General features: G+C 41.2%; 1 protein-coding gene across 1 annotated transcript in view; it reads right to left on the reverse strand.

Annotated features, from left to right (window-relative positions):
* Positions 1 to 18,131, reverse strand: part of LOXL2 (lysyl oxidase like 2) — a 408,112-nt gene that overhangs the window by 74,417 nt on the left and 315,564 nt on the right. Inside the window, exons 9-10 of the mRNA XM_069214120.1 lie at positions 9,530 to 9,695; positions 4,670 to 4,913 (exon numbers count right to left, since the gene is read on the reverse strand). Of these exons, the coding sequence (XP_069070221.1) occupies positions 4,670 to 4,913; positions 9,530 to 9,695 (410 nt within the window). The remainder of the gene's footprint in view (positions 1 to 4,669; positions 4,914 to 9,529; positions 9,696 to 18,131) is intronic.

Raw genomic sequence — 18,131 nt, forward strand, 5'->3', positions numbered from 1 at the left:
AATGACCCTCAATGACCTTTACAGGATTAACGTCAACATTTTTTAGGCTAATGCTACAAAGCTCTGAACTAATGTCAAACATTTTGGTGCTAGTTCTTTAACTACCGCCCTGGTGCGCCATACATTAGATACAGTGCACACATGTTGGCGTTACGGGGGTGCTAAGGGGCGCAAGGAAAGTGACGCTGCACTGGCTGCAGCACCACTTTCCTTAAATAGGCCCATGGTGAGGGTTTGGGGAAGGGTTTTGCCACAGGGATAATATTTTCCCCATAGTGCAAAGAGAAAACAATATTTTCCCAATGGTGAAAAGAGCAGAGACAAAACTAAGCAGCTGCATTTTCAGTTGCTTGAAGATTTTTCCTTGAGCCAATACGAGCTCATTAGGCAATGTAAGGTAATATTATTTACTGCTGGGTTAAGTGAACCATATCAGGGCAATAATAAGTACACAATCAAAAGAAACAATAAAGTAATATCTGCAGATCAGAAAATAGAATTTGCAAAGGAATTAAGGAGTACGCAGTTACAGCCTTGAAGGAGTACCCCTGGCAACCTTTTCTGAATTCCAGATCAACCCAATAATTTCAAACAATTCCCACAATTGGTTAATATTTACTGGTGAGTTGCTGAGCTCCCCTCTGACCGAGTTTTCTAGGCGAAAAAATTCTAACTGTTGTTCTGCACCATTGAGAAACGGCCAGACACATATCAAGCAAAGTAGACCGCTCTGTAGGCAGAATGTGTCTCCTGTGGACACTACAACCCGTGCAATTAGCATTTTGCTCCTTGTTCAGTAAAATGAGTCACGACCCCCACCGAATGTTCAAACAAGATTCATGAGCACAAGCTGAGAGTGAAGGTTGAGTTGGAAGGAAACCAACCACTGCTAGAAAAGTCTGTGCTTAACTTATAAAACAGCTGTAGAAACGACTGGAGCCAAGACAGGGGCCTACGCGTTCAATAACAAACGGTGGTAATGCCTGGAGTACATCATGTTCTTCCACAGGATGTTTCTACACTGATTCATCTTTAGGCACAGCGTTCTGCAAACTCTTGTATCTGACACCTGGGAGAAACCCTGAGTTTGTTTTCAAGGTGGCGTGTATGGAGCCAAGGGAAGTGGGTCAGATGGAACTCAAAACTAAGACGATGTCTGATATTCCAGTTGTTATGACTTGCGTAATCCAATGGGGAAGAGGATAAACTTCAAAATGTCATAATTAAAACAAAGGAAAAAAAAATTCAACTCCCAACCCTCTTACTGTGTCTGCTTTTTTAATGCAGTACAGGACCACTGGCTGACACACACACCAACACACACACCCCCCCACCCCGGGACAAGTCCTCATAGCATACCATTCCTCACATAGATGGTATTTCTTCGGGCCTGGGTTTCTCATGTTCCAGTTCAGGGAGGACTTGGCAGTGCAGGATGAACTATTGCTATGGGAGCAGGACCAAGGCTGATTTTCATATGACTAGGTTTAATCTGATATGGCATGGTGGGTAAAAAAAATCATAGACTGGGATGGGGCACCCAGTAATTGCAAGTGGTAGAGTTTATTTCACACATTGTGGCCATCATTTTTTTGTTTACTTTGGTTTGTCTGGTTATGTCAGAGTTTTTTTTCTCTCTCTCTCTCTCTCTTCATACTGCTCAGACACACTCTACAGACAGCATCGCTCCAAGCAGAGCAGGCCCGTATAACATATCAGCAACAATTACAGCTAGATGACATCAGGCAAGATTGTTTACCCTGGTAGGTCAGTTGTTGAACTAGCCAAGGCGCAATAATGCATCAGTGCATCTTCAAGTATCCTGTAACCACATAATGCATATAGAGATCCCTTCTGACATAAATACTTAGAGGTCATAATAAAGAACTGCTGGCCACAGCTGCTCAGCTCCACAACCTACAAATGAAACATAAGCCAGCAGTACAGAGTGAAACTAAAAGGAACATTTAGTTCACTTTCAGTACACCTAAGATACATGTTCATATATGTGCTTTCTGCTGTACAAAGAATGAGATGGAATAAAAAAACAAAGTAAACAAAAGGGCAAACAAATATCACACATCAACGTGCATGTACCTTTGGGTGTGTTGATCTGTAGACTTAGATCAGTAATTGAGGTTGTATCTGAAAAGGTCATATACAGAAATACCATTTATTGTCCTACTAGGTGTAGGTAGACGTTCTATTATTAACTCTGAGTCAATAATTTTGTAGATGATACTTAGGATATAACACTTATGTCAATTGATATTTTGGCAACAATATTCTGGTACTACAACATAGCTGACATACATTGGAATCGTTTTCTGCGAGAACGACTCCTGACCAACAAAGTGTGAAAGACACACAAAGACGTGCATACACACAGACAAACACATACACACACAAACATTAATTCTACCAGTAGATATATCGAGAAATAGATGTCTGTCTGCAGAGGTGCACTTACCCTTGGATCAAAACAATTTTTTCTCTGCTCTAAACAATATTACACACAGGTATTTGCAGTAGGGCTAAACATTGTTACAGAATGGTGTAAAAACCTTTGCTTCCATTTTACATTTGAATGAAACAAAGTCGATATGGCCCATTCCTCATTATGCACCACTAAAATGTTAACCTAAAATACCTTTAAGGGTCTGAGCGAATTGAGGCCCATATTTAGTTCAGCGTCAAAAAGTTTACCGCCGGCTAGCGTCATACCAAGACGCTGGCCGGGGCGTCATATTTATGGTATGATCCTAGCCGGCAGTAAGGCCCGGCTAGTGTCATAGAAAATGACGCTATCTTGGTGGGGGAAGCCTAGGGTCAAGAGAGTGTTTAGCACCAGAGGATGATGCTAGTACGGGCAGAGACAAAATAAAATGCCTCTGCCTAGACTAGCGTCATTTTCTGATGTTAGAACCCCATGGACATAACTCCTGTCTCAGTTAAGACAGGAGTTATACCCCCCAGCCCAATGGCCATGCCCAGGGGACCTATGTCCCCTGGGCATGGCCATTGGGCCCAGTGCCATGTAGGGGGGCCCAGGTTAAGCCCCCTATGGCACTTTCAACAAACAAAATACTTACCCATACCTACCTCGACCTACATGGAATGGGGTCCCCAATCCTTAGATGTCTTCCTGGTGTGGGTGGGGGCAGGTAAGGGTGTCCCTGGGGCCAGGGAAGGGCAGTTGTGGGTCTTTCCATGGCCTCTGCCCATGGAAAATGGCCCACAGGTCCCCTAACGCCTGCCCTGACCCCGGCGTTAAATAATAATGATTTAAGGCCCCCCATTCCCCTGTGCTAGATTTTAGCACCGGGAGATAATTATGGCACTAAGGCCATATCGTCGTTTTCTGCACAGGAACGCCTACCTTGCATCTCATTGATGCAAGGTAGGTGTTCACATCCAGAAAATGACGTAAACTTCATAACTTTGCCGCTAGACCTGTCTAGCGCCAAAGTATAAATATGGAGTTCGGTTTGCACTGAAACAGCATTAAAAAAAATGACGCTAATTCAGCGCAAACCGAGTATAAATATGGCCCTAAAGATGCTGCTTCTGCATGAGTAATGTCACGTCAAATGTCTCCAGGTGTAAACATGAATCACTTTGCTTTAACAGTATGCTTATAAGGTGAAAGGCAACAACTAAGAAAAATGTCAGATAATTTTGAATATTTACTGAGCAAGTATTTAACAGCTAAAAAGACTGAAAACTGAGTAAACTAAGCTGCAAAAATTGCATTGTGCCTAAATTGAAATGCATCTTCCATTATGCATTGCAGAGGACAGGTGAGACTCCACAGTACGAACTACATCTTGTGTGATGTTTAACATAAATGTAATAAAAAGCCTAAAGGACTATAGCAGAGTTCCCTAACACACCATGTATCTGAGCATTTTTTAAAGATTTTAGATGCAACATCCTGCTCGAGCCCAAAATGGTATTACGTGTGGGGACATTGCAGATGTTTACTGCTGAAGTTTGGGTTAGGTGAAATGTGCCCCATATAGTGTAAGCGCATAATGCACAAGGCCTGTGTGAGTACCTTGCAATGAGGACTAAAATGCACTATCTGCACATGATTCCCCAGTCCAAGGTGGCAAATGAAGATGGTGTAATTTGCTCCCCTATTAATTTGCAAATGCTAAGCAAACTTGATTTAAAAGGTGCACAATTTGCACCTTTTTTGCAAGTCTGTTATGATCGAGCCCTAAATGGCCCTTGTTGTTTCATAAGAGTTTATCCCCTCTCAAAAGCAGACCCAGTAAAAAAAAATAAAAAAAAAGGTCTGTATGTTTTTGTTGCATAGATTTCTTGTGATAATGGGATTATCCCCATTTGTAATTTTTGTCACAAAATGTTGTGTGAAAAAACCCAAAACATCTGTTCGCTGTCCTGAAATCAATCACATAAAAACAAAATGTTTGTAAATAATGCAGGAAGACAAAGTAAATACTGATATGAAACAGAGTCGACGGTGTTACAGAATGTAGGAGCATTAGAAGGTTAGGTGTGCCTGGTGGGCTTTGTCAGTAGTCCTGTATATTAATTTAAAAAGACAATTCAAGTAAAATGTGGAAAAAAGAATTTCTGCTTGTCAGGTTTCTAAATCTACACCACTGCACTGCAAACTTTGGCAACATATGAATAGACTTGCCTGTGACACTCATGCCAGATCCAAGCGTGGCGTCCATTCTTGGGGCGGAAGTCAGCTTGGCCAGTGTTGTGGATCTGAGAGCTGAAACGGAGAAGTCTTCGGTACCCACTATTGCGGTTGGTTGTGGCAGCCGTTGAGGACAGGCACTCTTCCTCCAAGGCGCATAGCAGCATGAACATGGGCCGGTCCTCCAGATAGGTGGTCTGCTCAACCAACTCTGCATTGAGAACAAGGTCAGGAGCAGCTGTGGTAGAGGAAAGAAAGACATAGACGAAGTGTCAGTGAAGGATCCTCAAGGCCACACAATTCAGACGATACACTTATCCAAATCTATCAACTCGACACTTATGTAAAATAAGTTGTTTCCAATTCACCCAGTATTTGGACACAAATCAGACGCATAACTACAAAAAGAATTCAGGTGCACTGTTAAACTACAATTTCACTATACATCAGGCTCTGATTTATATTGAGGCCCATATTAATGAGTTTTGTGGTGCAGAACAGCACAGAAAGTCACTTTGATGCACTGTCCTGCGTCACAAGGAAGGGGCGGGAATTCACTGTTTTCATCCAATACAGCACAATCATGTCCTTTTCCCCTGCACTGGCGCCCTTTTGGCAGCCCAGCTCCAACACAGGAACTCTTGCACCATAGTGCAAGGGTGCCAGCGTTACATGCAGAATTGTTTTTGTGTAGGAAGAGACACCTCCCTGCACAAAAACAATACTGTGGCTTTTTTCTCTTTCTATGTGTGCTGCCCTGCTTTACTCCACACTTTTGAATCCATTCAAAGCCACACACAGTAGCTTTGTATGGCTTAAAAAATATGACTTAATGGTTTATGCAACACATGTATCACATTGCGTGGTGCAAGCATGGTGAAACCGCTCATAAATATGTCCCCAAGGGTTTTCTGTCCTTGTGGTCAATTTTGCATGCATGATGCATACAAAGAGATTCTCATTCAAACACAAAAAATATATAAGTGGAACATTGGATTGTGATGACCTAAGAAAGTTTGTCCTCAAACCTTGACACTATCCTTTAATAATATGTTATGACAGTGTCAAAGGAAACAATTTGGAGCAGGCTTTCCATTATAACCTAAACACTCCATTTATTTTGAAGTCAATTATTATGCATCGAATGGTATGTCAAGAACCTGGATGTGGCATTTCATGAACATAAACAAACATTGTTACAGGAGACACTGACTTGGTTACATTTTCAGCCTTAAGAGCGACTGTGTGGTTAAAGAGAGACTGTGTAGTAAATTTGATACATATGTTCTATGAAGGAAAACAACAATACTACAGTACCACCACAATTTGTGGTGATTACTGACAGAATATCGGAAATACAAGTATTGTGTGGACAGATTACCATGTCAAATATATTGACCAAAATATTGAGAACGTAAGTGCAAATATGTATGCATAGATTTACTATTTTTAATTCCACATCTAGGTACTTTGAAAATATATTTATCTTCAAGGTACACATATGTGGAGTTATATATAGTAAATCTTTGCTTACTTATAGAAACTTAACCTTCACAATACTTTTGTCTTTGATATGCTTGACATGATATTTTGTCCACACAATATTTTTTCTCCGATATTTTGTCTGCACACCATTTGTGGGCAATACTGATTATAAAACTGGACACAAACTAGAAGCAGTTATAGGCTTAGGTTTTCTACATATGAGGTAGGATAAAAAGTGGAGGATTAGAATGCTCTCCTACCAATGAAAATTAAGATGAACCGAAGACTTTAATCAGCCTGTAGATGGCTGAACAAGGAAGCGTTAAGCCTAGTTCAGTTCTGGCTACTGCAACAATTGTGCCTTTGATGGGTGTCCCTTTCTTGATATAGTCAAAGCTGCACTGTTTCACAGATGTTTTTCTGCTTGTGGAATGAGAGTTTTTTTTCTTGTTTAAGCCAGACACTTAGGCCCATATTTATAATTTTTTATCATCGTATTTGCGTAATCTTTTAACGAAAAAGCAGCGCAAACTTGCAAAATACAATTGTATTTTGTAAGTTTGTGCCGTTTTTGCATCAAAAAGCGGCACAAATGCGTTGCTAAAAAGTATAACTATGGGCCCTACTCTTTTAAAAATTGTTACCGGAAGGGCAAAGGTCAAGCCAGCCCAGGGGCAGCATTGTCTGTGGGTAAATTCAGGTATCTGGAGGCAACCTTGTGTCTCTGAAATACTGATAAGGTATTTGACAGATTTTGGCACAACATTTCGTAAGTAAAGTGATGCCATACAACAGACTCTCACACAGATTTTTTCAACTTAACTGTTAAAAATGAGGGAATGTTAGCGAAGATATATCGAATGCCCATGTCTTTCTTTTATTCTAAATATACATGATCATTGAAGACGGGAAAGACATCTCGATTTTCAACAGTTTTTTTTTTAATATCACCATGATATAGTATATTTGATGAAACAAGTTATAAAAACCCAGATTATTATATGTAATTCAGAATATACTGATATATATATATATATATATATATATATATATATATATATATATATATATATATATATATATATTATAAATGTGCACTAAAAATTAACAGAGTATATACACACAAACTGGTTTCATAAACAACACAGGGTTTTCCATCATCTGCAGTATATGCAGTAAATAAATGAATAACTGGAACACATGTGTGCCAGCAACTGGATTTCAGTCTAAAGAACTGAATTTATTTTGATGTTCAAAAGAGTACTTGACAGAAGTGACTGTTACTTACATCTGTTTGCCTGAACACATCTTTAACTGTGGAACCCTTCATGAAATAAATTCCTTGCTAAGGCTTAGCCCACTAAGGGGCATATTTAAGAAAAGTGGTACTGCACTTTTCTTGCGCCCTTTACAGCCCCCCTTCCACCACCATGTGTGCGCCGTATTTTTTAAATGAGGCGCAGGGATTTTGGCCATCTAACAAAACATTAGCCTAAAAAAATGACGTTAATGTGTCGGTAGATGGTGCTATGTGCTCTTAAATATGCCCTTAAATCTGCAGAAAACGTTGTCTTTGCTGAAATCCCAATTGAAAACACTAAACATTCAGGGCATTACATTTTATACAGTTAGGAATTGCCTCTGATGCTCTGCTTAATTATAGTTTTTTGAAGGCGAATTGACTCAACTAGGTGGAAATTCATACAAAAACAATAACTTTTGGTTTTAAATATAACCTCTTTTCCTAGATTTGCAAAGTACAGTTCTTAGATTTCTTAATTCACGAGAGTTAAGACTCTATAGCAGAAAAATAGCAATAAAACATCAATTCACATAAAACAAGTCTCTGCAGTCCCAGGCCTTCCTCATGTCTCTGCTCTAAAATGCCTCATTTTAATGTCCTTGGCTCTAGGAAGGGTAATGGGGGTGGTGGGTGAGGGTGAGGGTGAGGGTGGCATGGCACCAGTCGTTTTTAGGTTGAGTGTGCAAGTGCTCAGACCTGTTGTAATCTATCTGGTGCCTTTTAAACACGCCTACCACATTCCCATCACTATCACTTGTTCATGGGCTTGCCTTTCAAAAATCGTTTGTTATCATCGTAAACGCTTTACATTTGTCCCTCCTTGGGCCGCTTTGTTACTGCCTTGGACATCGATCCTGTTACATGGATAATTGCATGATGCCAATACCTTTGAATGCAAACTTCTTTTTCCTTTTGTGTCTCTCCTTCGTACTCACGCTCATGGCGTCCGTGGCACTTTGAATCGGCTCCCTTATGTCAACTGTGTTAATTTCCATTTTCAATTTAAGTGTCAAGAAATGTCCAGTTAAGAATTTACAACGGTAACAGCTCTAACTCGAGCAAATGTGAGACCCATTGCTTTGCAAATGCTTGTTCAAATAGGATATTGGAGTGAATGAGTATGTCATTGAGGGTGCTGGGGAAGGAAGGCAGGACTACGTGATTCTTTGTGTATTTGGGAAGTGTAGTGTTGATGGGTAACATGATGCCACAGGTATATTATTTTTCATTAACAGCTACGTAGAGAGAGGGAGAAGGAGGTAAGGCCACGTTGTGCATAGTTCCTTAAATACTCCTTTCCCTGTACATAGTTGAACCATTTGATCAGCTGAGCAGAGAAAGTAGATAGTGACCTCATGAACAACTTGAGCTCTCATTCACCCTCATTGTCAATTTGATATCATTTGGCACACATTGGTGAAAATCAACCTTATCATGGACAATTATCTACCCATACATATATCCCACATTCATGCCATATTCAACATGTTTCTATCTGACTAAAACCCAATATCAAATAGAATTCCTGAACATAGCCAATACGCCCCAGTACCTTGTAACAAATTGCATTTTTCAGCTATTATAACTTTTGGCCACATTGCCACGATGAGGTTCTAGAAATATGTGAAAAACACTAATTAGTTCTTAATCAAATAAACATTTTGAATAATATTGTATGTAACAATGTTGAGTTCAAGGAGTAAACTGCCTTTTCAGTACCTAGTGTCAGAATTTTCTTTTCAATCTGGTTCCACCTTCACCAATGTTTAACTCGCTAGATTGATCATAAGTTGTATGTTAGTAATATCATGTGCTATGGATTGTGTTCATTGTGGTGGCAACCACTGTATTCAGGGTTGTGTCAATTACGAAATTCCCGATAAAACATGTTTACACTACTGACTATGAAGTTAAATATCTACAGGGGGTCTTTTTTTGCAGGTCAAGACTTGTCTTTCTGCTGCTTCTGTGAACTTGATTCAGAGAGTGTTATGACCTCTGGAGGACCTTTTGGGAAGGTCATTACCATAGGCTCCGTGGCCTACACATCTAGAGGTAATACTCACTTTCAGAACATGAAACCCCAGCAGCATAACGACCTCCTCCTCTCGGGCACGATACCTCAGCACCATCATGGCGGCAGTGTGCTAGCGAAAGCTCAGTCCCCGAGCATTTAACGCCACTCATCATGACATCGTCGGCACTCACATCACCCTGCCAGTACCATGTTTCCTATGAAAAACACAATGCAGGGCATAAAAACATGAGCATTTTCACGTAGCAATGGCCATTGTATTTAGTTAACAATATGGGTGACTTTCTTAAGTTATTCTATATTTCATTAGTAGTTTATGTTAAAAGTGCAGGCCTTTAGAACAATTTGAGACTATTTAATAGGACCAAAAGGCAAAAGGAATCTCAGTATTATCAAACATTTTGGGGCAGATTTAAGAAAAGTGCTCCTTAGTGCTCCCCTACTGCCACAATGGGTGCGTCATATTTAAAATACGGTGCACCATGGCACAGGGTAGAGGGCAATAGCGTAACATTTTGGGACGCTATTGATGTACTGTTCAGGGTTAGCGACAAAATATTGGCGCTGACCCTGAACAGTACATACAACAAATGCTGTGCCCCGTTTTAATGCCTGCTCTAAGCAGGTGTTAAAAGTAGTCACTTCAAATGGTGCAAAGAAATCTTTTAGATTTCTTTGTGCCATTTTTTGGACCATCTAATGGGGGAACGCCCCCTTTGCATACATTATGCATGGTGCACACGTAATGTGGTGCAAAGAGTTACAAACTGGCGCAATGCATGCATTGCGCCACTTTGTAAATGTGGCTTGGCGGATTTTGAAGCCTAAAGCCACTTTAGACTCCAGAAATGACTCTAATGTGCCTCTAGAGCATCTTAAACCTGGGCCTTTGTGCTGTAATATTCATAAGAAACGCTACTGCAACCCCAGGTCCATGGGCCAAGTAACAAGCACAATATAGTCTAAAATAATAAGTATTTGTAAAAGGTCCTGTCATTTACTGCAGCTTTTTAAAAAAATTAACTAAGGACACAGTTCCATAGGATAATGTTGCACTTTACTCTTCAGGAGTACCGTGTGTGAGCAGTCAAGGCTTAGTAGATCAATTACACACTGGCGGGCTGGAACACCAGCATAAATCAGCGCCGCTCCCATCGGTATGAGTGATCCACGCAAGGGAAGCAGAGCCCTGTGGTGGCTAGCCAGCCACCCACCAAGCACATGAGCCCTTTATTCCAGGAGACAGGGGCTTTCGAACAAAGATGCAGTTTTACACAGTAACCAGGCACAAAAACGTCATAGTTCAGTTGGAGTTATATTTCTTTTTTTTAAACAAAAGTGGCTGTATCCTTTGTAGAGGTTATGCAGTCAGCAGAGGTACTTGCAGCTAAGCAAATGGTGGCAGGACAGCCTACCAAGCTAGGGGGCCAAGTGTGCCACCACCTCTGAAGTCGAGGAAAAGGTAGGAATAGTGATCTGAAAATGCTGTTATAAATCCCTAGCATGTTAAAAAGCATAGTATTTAACATGTACGACTATCCAGGGGGACATTATCGGTGCACTGGTATACAATCTGCATGCCAGCCACCAATAATAGATTCTTTGATTGTGTCCTATCGGTCAGCCTGGAGGCCAATAGATGGCCTGATGCATTCAATTATCCGAGAAGGAAGGGGAAGTGGGACTTAAGAGTTGCTTCTTGCCGTCTTCTCTTTCTGCAGTGATCTAAGGTGACACCCCATGATAATTATAACTTATTTTTATACATCCCACTGAGCACCGAGTGTTGTAAATAATAGGTAATACTAATATTCAATTTTAGGTTAATCGATATGCTGGTATTCAAACTCATTATTTGCAAATCACACCTGTGTTAATCAAGACTTTGGGCAGTCACACAATTAATGCAAAGTGGCCCAAATTCATGAAAGGATATTTACTTTACAGCTCAAAACTGTTTTTGTGCTGGAAAAGTGCCCTTTTTTCAGTCCGAATTACTCTTTGCATTGCTTTGCATCAAAGAAGCTTTATATGGATGTTACAGTGGCATAGCAATGCAGCCATCCATGGTTTTGATGCAAAGAAAAATTTGCTCACATTGTCAGATGCAGCTTTGCCTAAACAAACAACAGTTCTTTGAGGCAGATGCAAAGTTGGAGATTTATTTTATTTCTCAGTTTCACACATTGCATCTGTGCTGCACAGTACAGCACACATCCAACAAGTGAAATATGTGCTGCACTGTACAGCACACATCCAATGAGTGAAATATTTGAAAGCCTGTCTAAGTATAAGAGACTGTACTGAAAGACTACCCTTTCAGAGGAAAACCTATGCTAGACATAATAGACTACCATGAGGATTTAATAATTTTCAAGTGTGATGCATAAAGTAAATGCCTACTGAAGCTTCCACTCCATAGCACTGGTACCTCTAAATCAATCAATCTATCTATCTATCTATCTATCTATCTATCTATCTATCTATCTATCTATCTATCTATCTATCTATCTATCTATCTATCTACCTATCTATCTATCTACCTATCTATCTATCTATCTATCATTTTCATGACACAGTTTAAGAAGAGGTAAAAACGGGACGAGTCCTAAATAAAAGTTTAATGAGTATTTACTAAAACACTAACAGGATAAATACAGAAATGTTTTGTGTAGGTTTAACAAAGATGTTACATAATTCATGGGAATATTAATCAGGTCAAAAACAGCTTGGTGTGAAAAAAGCTGATATTACAGAATGTTCCAAAACCTAAGGCAGTGTTCTCGGAATTGGTTAAACTGACATTGCAGAGAATAATATTTATGAAACCGGAAAACCGAACACTACTACAACACATAGAATATATTTTTGTACTCTCACTACTCATCTGCATGCAACCTGTGCCTTACTTGTAGTCAATTACCAACCACCCTGAAACCTCCTTGGCCACATCCAGATTCTGATCTTTCATCCTTCTAATTACCCTTCACTGCAACTCACCACTTGACAAGCTCAGAGGACTCAACTCCCCCCACACTGCTATGTAAACACAACTCTTCCAGATGGAGTACTACAATAACTGATAACCACCTTCATCTTGCAGTATCAACAAAATACAAGCTATGCCAGAGAAGATATGAAACATTACAACTTCCATTATATTTTTGAGTCTATTGTCTTTTTACTGTGTAAGGTGCCTATGCCCAAACTCCACCATCATTGACTACATCAACTCTACGTGCCTGCCTAAACTGGTACCGTTTGGAATTGCTCTCGTTTGTTTTCATTAATAAAGAAATGTAACAATAACAACACTTTACATTGATTTTCTGGCCGACCCAGACACATAGAACTATAGTCACTCCAAAAGTTTGGTGTATATATATTCATGTATATATTTGGGGGCATATTTGTCAATCTTTCACGCAGCACACCTCAGCATGTCACTTTGCTGTGTTGTGTGAAAGGGAAAGAGCAGGAATGTGCAGGAAGGGACACTTTTTCGGCACATAAACAATCATTACTGCAATTTTGCTCTTTTTATGCGTGCTGCAGAATGCCTTGCTAATGCAATCCCTTGGGTCGGGTTAGAGTTTGCCGCTGCCTCAGGTTTACGAATACACGTAAATATGGGCACCGTCAAAATGCAATGGGTGTTGCTGAGGCACGCCCACAGCAATACCTATTGCACGCCCCTTCCACGTAAAGTGCTGCGTGTGAAGAGGCCGTATTTACAAGGTGGTGTTAAGTAAAAAAAAGTGGCTTAACACCACCTTATAAATACGGCTCAGGGCATAGCGCCACCGAAGCATCACGTAAAGTGGCGCTCAGGTATACATAAATATGCCCCTTCATGTTTTCCGCAGTTCCAACCTTTTTCCCGCCACATAAATTCGTACAAATTACACCTAAAGAAAATTGAAGGTAGAAAATTATGGGTGAGTGGAATTACCCTAAATCTTGGAATACTTGCACCGAGCACAAAGAGATTGGAGGTAGCCTTTTTGACCATATATTTCTGTGTCAGGCCTTCCTTCTGAGGTATTATATCGATATAAAATACCTACTCTCCTTTTCTTGCTTTGCTAGTTACATTTCTTTTTCCTACCCATTCCTTCATTCTTGATGAATCTTGCTTTACTACAGTTTTGTGATTTTTTAGCCTTTTGTGTTTTGTATTATAATGAAAGTTAAAGATGAGCCTAATTTTAATATTTGTTGTTTAAACTCAAAGGTTTTGTTATCCCATCTCTCCCATTTCCCCCAGTAGCCAAATAACTCCTCTTACTCTGTTACTTTATAGAGCAAACGTTTCTGGGATTTAGGGTCTTAGTGGTCTGGTGGCCTATATTATAGTGCTGATTTTGTATATGGTGAGTGTGCTGTGCAATGAGGTATTGCCAAGCACTGGCGCTTAGAACATCTCTGATCTGCAAATAACAAATGAAATTAAATGGCGTCCATGTCACTCTGTTAGTGTGCGCACTGGTTCTGACACATGTGCGTATCAGTGTAATGATGTGACCTCCATTATGCCTACTTTTATTTTCCAATTTTTTAATCTGACTATGCTGCACAGTGTCCCGGAGCTGTACAGTGTGGTCAAAACCAATTGGCAAATCTAACAGACCCCAAAAGTGAATTCTATTGGCTTTGCCAATGCTTGTTATCTTCAACAATAGACTACAAAGTCACATTCATGCACACAACTTAGACGTTTATATCAGAGGATGGTAGATTCCAGACTAATGTCTATGCTCTATTTTCCTCATTCAAATAAGTAGCCATTTCGGGTGGCTGTCCAGGGAGGAAATCACATTAATTGCACACCTGGCAGTCCGTGGGAACAGTCAGAAACATGAATATGAGACGTGTGTGGAGTGAGCAATGTTGTAGAAAGTGATTCAACAGGACTTTGCTCGAATGCTGAGCTGCTGGGAGCCTACCAACAAATGCACTGTGATTTAAGGTTTTTAAACTGGACACTGAGCAAGACTGACAATGGCAGTGGTGGTAAATGTGTCTTGCAGCGCAAGATGGTGGACTTCACTTACTAGACCTCCTTCACCACCACTGACTATCTTTCAGAATCCTGCCCCCCAGAAGGGTAAAGTGGAGTCATTGGTTCAAGTTGAGGTGTTTGTACTGCCTCCTTGCGGCTCTGCACACCAACAGCCTCAACTCCTGCCTGTGGGGCGGTGAACGGGCCATGCAGCATGCCAAGGGTTGAGGTCTACCTAAAGAAGGCAGCCAGGCATGGTAGTCATCAGCCTTCCTATGAAGTCCTTTAGCAGTGTTCCTCACTAGTATCACCCCATCTCCTAAATTTATGCAACGAAATTGAGAGTACTGGTGCTTTCCCCCAGAATCTACATTTTGCAACTATAACTACTATCCTTAAACCTAATAAATCTCCGATAGCTCTGCCTATGACCAGCGCATATCCCTGATAAATATCAAGCCCAAATTGCTCGCAAGATCTTGGCCTCTCGCCTGGTTAAGAACAAGAATCCATAAGGACCAAAATGGATTCATGCCTTATTGTAGGACAGGACACTCTGCCATGTCTAGATGGTTACGGCTCATGCATCCTCTCCTGCTTCCTATAGACATCGTAAAATCCTTTGACAAGAGTCACTGACCCTTTTTAATGCAGATACTCTGCAAGATGAACATCGGTCCTCAGGTTTTGGCCAATATGACGGCCTTGTACATCGTTCCTACTGTGCAGGTTAGTGTTAACAGCATACTGTCAGCTTCTGTTCCTATAGAACCAGGAAGGCGACAGTGATGCCCATTCTTACCACTCCGCTTTGCCCTTGCTATTGAGCCTTTGGCACAGTGGATCAGAAACAATGTGCAGCCAGTTAGGTTTTGCTTGTCTACTGGGCTGGAGAATAGAGAATCTCTTTATGGGAGCTCATTTTCACAATTGCAGTGGCTGTTGGGGGCATACTGGGATGCCTCTGGATTGACTGTGAATTGCCACAAATCTGCTTACATGCGGTTAAGAGGTGAGAGACCACAACATCCCCTATAAACTATCCTCTAGTTGTGAGAGGATCACTTTGAGTACCTGGATATGATGGTGACCATGGACCATAGCAGGACACGAAAGCTTAATGTTGTGCCAATGCTATGGCGCTTCTGAGGGATATGGACACTTTTAAGCTATAGTCACAATATATATCTGGAGAAGTAAGCTCCAACAGATTTCATATCACAAATGCACTATGCCAACATTTCAGAGGGTACAACGGGCCAGATTTACAAGGCCCTAGCACCTAGTCACGTTCTGTGATGCTCTGGTGGCGCTGTGCAGTGCTCCACATTTTCAAGGTGGTGCTGAACCACTTTTTGTGGCTTAACCCCACCTTGTAAATATGGGCCCCTCTGATTCAGTTTTCTGTGTCAGAGGGACTTGCAATGGGTGTTGCTGTTAGCGTTCCACCGCAACACCTATTGCTTTTTATGCTGCCCCAGATTTACAAGAAGGCATAAATCTGTAGCAGCACCAAAAACTAATGCCACCCAGGGTGGCGTTAGTATGGAGTAACAAGGAGGAATACTTTTTTTCCTCCTTGTTTTTGCTTTTTCCATTTGTGCTGCATTCTGCAGTACACATAGAAAGAGCAAAAGGCCATGAATGAATGTTTATGTGCAGGAAGGCCTCCCTTCCTGCACATAAACAATTATTCAAAAATGATGATTTGCCACTTCTATGTGTGCTGCATTGTGCTCCACACATAGAAGTGACAAATCACCATTGTAGATTGTTTATGTGCAGGAAGGAGAACCTTCCTGCACATAAACAATCAACCCCCTCAACGCAGACACCCTTTGGAAGCTAAATTTAACACCAGCACAGGGGGAAACACAGGGGTGCACCATAAATTAGTAAATATGGTGCATTCCTGCGTTTCTAAAGTGATGCAGTGCGGCGATACACATTTTGACACAGCACTGCGCAATGCCACTTTTTAGTAAATCAGGTCCTAGGTGTTGCTGATTTGCACCTTTATTATTGGGTGGCACAGATGATTCACATTGGAGGGGGGTGTTCAGGGACATGCCTGACCCAACAATATGCCTCCATCTTAACCCGAAGAACTATGGTATCCTACACTTATTATGCAGGAGCTCGCCTCCAAATAAGTCTACTTCCCCTGCTGTGCTGACTTGAGGCACTGAGGCACATCAAATGGATGTTATAGAGGGCCCTTTAGTATCCTGGTTGGGCACCCAAGTTTCACCTTAGTACATAGCTAGTAGTTTTCTTCACATTTTTATGCAGGACAGTGAGGCTGGTTTTTAGCGATGGCTTTTTTATACATTTTATGAATTTGCTTTTATTCTAGGAAAGCAAGGAGCGTGCTGATTTCTTTATTAGCCTTTGCACCACATAGTACTCTTTGTCCGAGGCTATATAACGCTATATATGATATGCTGACTGCCAGTCAAGGCACCAGCTTCTATCTGCAAGAAACAGCATTACGTCAAGACTGTGGTCCCAATGTGGCATGGGTTATTATATAAACTACACACTGACCCAAGGAGGGTAGAGGGCATTCCGGTCATGACCAACCTGGGACGTGTACTGCACTACAGGCAGTTTTGCTGGTGCTCATCTTCCAGCTCCAGAGGATCACTATCTACATAAAAGGTGGATTCCTAATAGTCTATCCAGGTATGGGGCTGGGGCTAAATCCTTGGATTGGGCCAGACAGAGAGTTACAACTACTAGGCTTGCAGATGTAGACATAGGGTTAGGTAGGAAACTCTTGAACATCTAAAACAACATACATGATGGTGGGGTTGTTTATTCTCTTTACCCTGATCATAATGTTGATTACCTTGCTTTGTTTCATCTGACTAATTATTGCAGATCTGTTTCCACAACTTCCCTGGGGAGTCGGAGTGTCATGTTCAGACTGCCATAACCGCCACCTACTCCCGTGAGTTCGGAGGTTTGGGTGAGGCACTGTGAGCTAGCCAGTGGTTCGGCCGACTGCTACTAACAGTGTGGGTTTCACTCAGTCTACCATACTCGGTAGTGCTGCTGTCCTAAACACGCAGGCCTATTACCAAAGTATGAACTGCATAACAGGAGACATGTGGGAACATGACCACATGAAATCTTTTGACCAACACACACACAACTGCAAATTGCACAAGTCCCAGTTCTTTAGATATCTCCAACTTAGGCATGCACTCTCAGCACACAGGGATGTTTTGATAGCTATACCCTAGTTTAACCCCTTGTAGACTAAACTCATATTGGAACATCCTGGATGTAAGATTATCACCAGATGGAGTGGGTCCCTGCTTTTCCATTCACCAGACCTCTTGGGTAGCAATACAGTTGCCTAGACATGAGTCTTGGGAGAGCTGGATGACAGAGAATGACAGGAGGCAAGGATGACAGTACAGGGCTTAGCAATTCCAACAAATCTTAGGGCTATCCCGTTTAACAACATGCTACAGTCCCAAACAGATGAGGAAGATGGTCAGAGCCAGTAGCCCCACTTGTGCACGCTGTGCTATCTTCTGGTGACATTTTGCCACATGGTTTGGGGATGTCTGATTATCGAAACCTATTGGATACAGATATATACATTTGCTGCCAACATTTT

Source organism: Pleurodeles waltl, chromosome 11, assembly GCF_031143425.1.
Source record: "Pleurodeles waltl isolate 20211129_DDA chromosome 11, aPleWal1.hap1.20221129, whole genome shotgun sequence".
Taxonomy (NCBI): Eukaryota; Metazoa; Chordata; class Amphibia; order Caudata; family Salamandridae; genus Pleurodeles; species Pleurodeles waltl.